The following is a 6,000-nucleotide window of genomic DNA, read 5'->3' on the forward strand; positions in this document are numbered from 1 at the left end:
GATCCGAAAGTCCCAGTGAATACTAGGCTCAAAACATAGCAACAGTAAAGTCGGAGGTGTTTGTTGGTCCGTGAACATAAGTTATAATGATCGTTCTCTCTTGATTGATCATTGTTCCTCTCAAACCATCAGTACGGATCGCTGCATGGATCCATCCAACAAAAGCGGACTCAATTCAAAGTTTGTTTTATTGTTGAAGTGAAACCTTTCCATATGATGAACATCGGACAGAATTTCGGTTTAGGCTGCTCGTCCATTGGAACCGAACTACGACGGCCGTTCAGCAGCTGAACTATTTGACCAAATGGACGACCGACAATATAGCCGAACGCCGTCGTCCACTGTAGCCGATTTTCGGCAGTTCACGACACAGCCCAAATGGATGTAGAAGATTTGTTGCTGTTCGAAAATTCTTAGTACAAATGGAATGAAAGAAATAAACAAAAATATTGGATGTTCCATTTCTAAAGCTATCTTTACCACAGCTTACGCTGGACATCTCTCCGATGATAGAGTGGATCACGCATGTCCCACGAGCCTGCTCCTCAACCGCACTTATCAATTTTTCGCAATCCATCGAAATGAAAAGGTAAGCAAAAAGCAAAGAACGGCGTTAAACAATGGTGAGCGTTTGATGTCACGTGGTTGACAGTTGAAGTCGAAGTAACCATTCGGCCGAATAGGACTGAAAAATCCAACTTTATTTGGATCGGAAAGTGCTTCGGCCGTACAAGGCCCAACACGATTGAACAAATTGGTTCTAATGGACGCGTGCTCATTCGTTTCTTCGCTTTTGGATCATCCGAGCAAGTTCGGCCGAAAACGGCTCCAGTGGACGGCCTACCTTAATCCCAAGCTGTTCAGGTTGGTTCATAGGTTGCCAAATCAGAAAATTTTTTGTTTCAGACTTCTTAGCAAAACGATTTGTATATCTAGTAGAAGGAAAACTTGCTACTTGATGTATAAATGAATGGTGAATGCTGGCTTACTAAGGTTTCCACCCGGAGACATCAAAATTATATAATGACTCCACCTTCCAAACAGCAATGAACATGCAGCACCACTCTCATGGGCTCAACCGACTTAAGACCTTAAGAAAAAGTCATCGTACGTTCTCATCACTAACGAAGCAAGAAACCAGCAGGGTTCATCCCTCTGTAGTCTGTACCATCTACCAACAACAGCATGCACAACTGATCCATGTTCTCAAGTCCACTACGCGGCCTCCGGTCACTAAAAGTCAATGTTCAGTTCCATCTTTTTATTTTATGTCAGTAAGTATAGTAAATAGAGTCGTAAACTGAAAGTATGGAAGTTTCATTATTCATTGTTAATAAATACTAATTTAATTGAGCCCGGCGTTTGAAACATAGAATTCGTTAAAAATTACAAGGTTATGAGGTTTTGCTTTTAAATAGTCGTTATGAACACTAGACACTTCATAGTTTCTGTTTGGGCGACACGTACATGTTATGTGATGTATTGGCAGTAAACTCTTGTCTTTTGGATGTGGTTGTTCTACTTGGGATTCAAGACCGACGTTCTTGCCCAAAAAAACCGTACGCGATGGTTTCGCACCTGGTCGTTGAATGTCGCGTCGTCACAACTATGCTGGCCAACTTTTCCCCGCCAGCCGCCCGCAGCTTTGGCTGGGGCTCTGGACTTAATTTAAATTATTACACTTCGATTCTAATACTCGCGAAGTAAACAACTCGAGGACCTCTTTAAATGAGTGAGGATTCGACGCGTTTCGCTTTTTCCTCGCACCAGATGAGTGAAGGTAAATTAAGGACCAATATCATAAACGGTACGGTTTATGCTAAACGAACGAAAAAAAGCCGCTCGGAAAAAAAATGTTCATAAAGAACAGAGCAAAATCTATGTTAAACAGAATATATATTCGTAAACGGGGGTCAATTCAGTCAGCATGAAAGAGTAAATAAAAAAGCAAAATTTCGTTTTCCGGTCAAGTTGCACAGACATACAACTGCCATTCTTTACATCATAAAGGAATTAATAACAAGAGAGCTTTTGTTACTGTCTTTCCCAAACCCGGGGGAATGCCTTCGTAAAAATTTCATGGTACTAAAGCTGTAAAGAAAGGCAAACATAATTCATTGTGTACGATTTCCAGGTAGTACATTGAAAAATCAATTTTTAAAATGAGACAGAATAAACTGTCATATAAGGTAAAATTGCTTTAAAAAAGAGAGAGAGAGAGAGAGAGAGAGAGTGTGTGAGGGAGAGTGAAAAGATACTCTTATTTTAAGATCCCGCTCGTGGCACTATCTGAGCCACCGAGACCTTAGACTAAATGTATAATTAATTAAAATAATTAATAGGTCAATTATGACTACTAAATTCATATATGGCTTATAATAATTTATTTATTAAATAGTTATTAGCTATTTATTAAATAGTTTTATTGTTCAAACATGTATTGCAGACCATTTCCTCATTATTTCTACTATTAAGGATACTAAATCAAATAATTCAAATACTGTTCCACCTAACACTAGCTGTAATCAAATTATTAATTATGATTTATTATTTAGGTTTTTGGAAAGTGAAAGACGGAACAAAATATATTACGAAGTTAATGATTCTGTTGATTACACTTATCAGATATTTATGGATTGTGTAAGTTATTATATTGATAACTCCCTTATTTTTGTTAAAACTTTTAAAAAAATTGGTTAAAATAAAGAGCTGGATCACTGGTCTCTGTGAGAAGTAGGGATAAATTCTACAAGAAGGCAAGAAAGAACACTTCATTGTTACCTGAATTTAAAAAAGTACAGTAATATTTTGACTAAAGTAATAAAAAACGCTAAATAGAACCATTTTAAACAAATGCTGATTCTGAACAGGATCCTAAAAGGATTTGGGAGTTGATTAGATCAGCAACTAATGACAAACTTAATAAGGAAATTATATCGAGATTATTTTCTGATTCTAGCTATATAACAGATAATTTTAAAATCGCAAATGAATTTAATAAACTTTTTTCATGCGTTGGTGAGAATATTGAAGAGGAAATTCAAAATAGTGCATTTGAAATCTCCAACTTTTGATCATAATTAGTACTGTTTGAGAGAGCAAACTACTACAGCACTTTTACTTTAAAGCCAATAACCTGTTCGGAACTTGCACCCCTTTTTAAATGCTTGAAAAATAATAACACCTTTCATGGTAACTTTTTAAATAATTTTGTTCTTAAAAAGATTTCTAAATTTATAATTCCACCTTTGGTGCACATTTTTAATTTAGCTTATTCACTTGGTCAATGTCCATCTAATTTTAAAAAATCCCTAGTAATATCATTATTTAAATCCTGTTCAAAACTAGAGGTTAATAACTAAACATTAACTTTATCCATATCCAAAATTCTAGAAAAAACAACTAAAAATAGAATCCATTATATTTCGTGGTCCGATTGACCAAATAACTTTTTTCAATTAATTAATTTTTTTAATGTTTAATGTGGTTAATGTTGAGATAAAAAAGCCAGTGTCACGAGCGGGATTCGAACCCACGACGTTCGGCTAAATACGCCGCTGCTCTACCACTTGAGCTATCGTGACTTCGATCCACTCGGACACCAACTTCCCATCTCAACCTACCTTTCGAATTTTCGAATTTGTGCAATCTGACCACGCAACCTAATAACATGTAATAAGCAAAATGAAGTATACTTCACTAAAGCTCTCCGTGGCTATTTCATTTGTCGCCGAGAATCGAATAGATCACACGGCATTTGAAAAATGGCAAAAAGGAGGGAAAATTCGAAAGGTGGGTTCGGTGCAACTCAGGTGATCGTAACGATGCATTTCATTTTCTCGCTAGATGCTCGGTCCTGAACGAATTGAGGTATCTGTATGTGGGTAAGGGTTTTCTGACGAGGGAAGAGCTCATAGCTCTTCTGAACGGCTCCGATTGCCGGGGTCTTGTTGATTTTGCTCGGAAAGCCTGGTTTTACTGATATGAATACATTGGAATGTAGGGAATTAATATTCTGTTCGTCTTATTTTGTTTCTTTTTTGTTTGCCTGTTGTTTTGTTTTTTTATTTTGTTCTGTTTGTCTTAATACATATAATTTCTAGTTTGTGGGCTTCTAAATGCGAATTCTGTTGGCCTGTGGGGGACCCTTTGTAAGTTAGAATCCTTTTGTTCTTTGAAGTGTCATTTTTATTATTTTCAAAGTTTATCGCAATTCAACCTTGTAATTTGAAAATCCTGTAAATAATTGTAACCTCTGAAGTTGATATTTTAAATTCTCCTTTTCTTATAATTATATAATTATGCATATTCTTGGGATAGTAATGCCCTCCGAACTCTGGCTGACGGTTTTAATACCATGCCATAATAATACTGTTTTTTATTTTTAACTTTAAATTTTTTCATTTTGTAAATAAAGTATATCTATCTATCTATCTATCTATAAAAAATTACCAATTACCCTAAAAAGCGGAACCCTGAAGGGGGACCCTGAAACTCGCTACCGTGTCTGAGAACCATTCTTAAATCCGGCGGCATGCCTACACGCTCTCTGTATGGAGCCAAGGCATGACACGCCTCTATTATGTGGGACACGTCGAGCCCTGTCCCTTTTGCTTACAGTGTTAGATATCTTGGTGTGATATTGGACTCATATTTGAGATTTAATTTACGTATAGATTCTTTGGTTTCCCGTCTGAGAAAGCTCTTTTATAAATTTAGAATTTATATTGACGCAACTTTATGAAAATTGAACTCTTAAGAGCAATATATTTTTCTCTTGCACAATCCATAATAGCCTATGGTATTGTTTCCTGGAGAGGTACTAATAAATGCTACACTAAGACTATGGATGTAACTATAAACTCACTTCTTAACATTATTTTACGTAAACCGTATAGATATAATACGAAAAAATTATACAGTGAATTTAAAGTAATGATATACAGGCTGAATTGCTACTCGTGCTACAAACTTCTCCAGTAGATTCTTCACCCTAAAATGAACAAAAAAGTTCATATTGTCCATGGTCCGATTCTCAACCATTTCAGANAAAAAGTCATTGGCACGAGCGGGATTCGAACCCACGATCTTCGGCTAGATACGCCGCTGCTCTACCACTTGAGCTATCGTGACCTCGATCCATTCGGATTATTATTAAGAGTTGCATGTTTTAGTCTGTAAAATTGGAGTTTCAGAGCATTAAATTTGTTTTGGACACAAATTGAAACAGGATACTAAATCCGTTCTAATCTCTCTTGCTTTAAAAAAACTGCTTCAAAATTAATAATCGGCAAACGACCAAGAACGATTGGAATTGATCATTATCGCACAGGGCGCAAGTACCATCCGGAGAGACCTTTGATTAAAAATCTGTGGGATAGGTTAAACTGTTTAAAGCCGAAACTAAAAACACAATAATAAAGCTTAAAGTGTATTCGAAGGACGATCCTTTCTGACAGTTACACCAACAGCACACTAAGAACGAGCAACCATGAGAAAATCACGAACCCCCCTCAGTCCTACATTTGCATTCTGATTGTTTTCAGCGCTTTTTCAAGTTCAAAGAGATTAAAAATCATGATTCTATCACCAGCCTTGTTATTTTGCACCGTTGAAACCGTTCTTTCCACGAGGACGAAAATTTTATTTTAAAACTTCTCCACCCGGATTGGACACCGATCCGACCCGCGCCAAAATGCACTCGATCCTCGATGATACGTCCAAAACATTGCAATAAATCTTAATTACAAAACTTGGCAATTAAAAACAGACTGTAGAATCTATTTTTAGAAGATGACTCTCATATAAATTTATATTTATATTTAGTCCCTTTCGTCCCCCCCTGCGCGTAATGAATTAAAATTCCCTGAGTGGACCCGACAGTTCGTTTTCGTCAGCTCCTTATCGCTTAAAAATTTATTTGTGAATTTCACTTAAAACAAGAACAGTGTTAACTCAAACCTATTGTCGAGTAAACATGTTAGTAAATATCTTAATCCT

At 36.4% G+C, this 6,000-nt stretch overlaps 1 protein-coding gene across 3 annotated transcripts in view; it reads left to right on the forward strand.

Moving 5' to 3' along the window:
• Positions 1 to 6,000, forward strand: part of LOC106666574 (probable serine/threonine-protein kinase kinX) — a 66,807-nt gene that overhangs the window by 34,065 nt on the left and 26,742 nt on the right. Inside the window, exon 1 of one of the 3 annotated variants that reach the window (XM_024228055.1) lies at positions 1,713 to 1,780. The exons of 1 other annotated variant lie outside the window; for it this stretch is intronic. In XM_024228055.1, the coding sequence (XP_024083823.1) occupies positions 1,729 to 1,780 (52 nt within the window). In that variant the 5' untranslated portion in view covers positions 1,713 to 1,728. Of the gene's footprint in view, positions 1 to 1,712; positions 1,781 to 6,000 lie in introns of those variants that run through there. One more of the 3 variants, XM_024228052.1, reaches the window with a different exon arrangement.

This window comes from Cimex lectularius, unplaced genomic scaffold (assembly GCF_000648675.2).
Source record: "Cimex lectularius strain Harlan isolate CLEC.00 unplaced genomic scaffold, Clec_2.1 scaffold173, whole genome shotgun sequence".
Classification (NCBI taxonomy): domain Eukaryota; kingdom Metazoa; phylum Arthropoda; class Insecta; order Hemiptera; family Cimicidae; genus Cimex; species Cimex lectularius.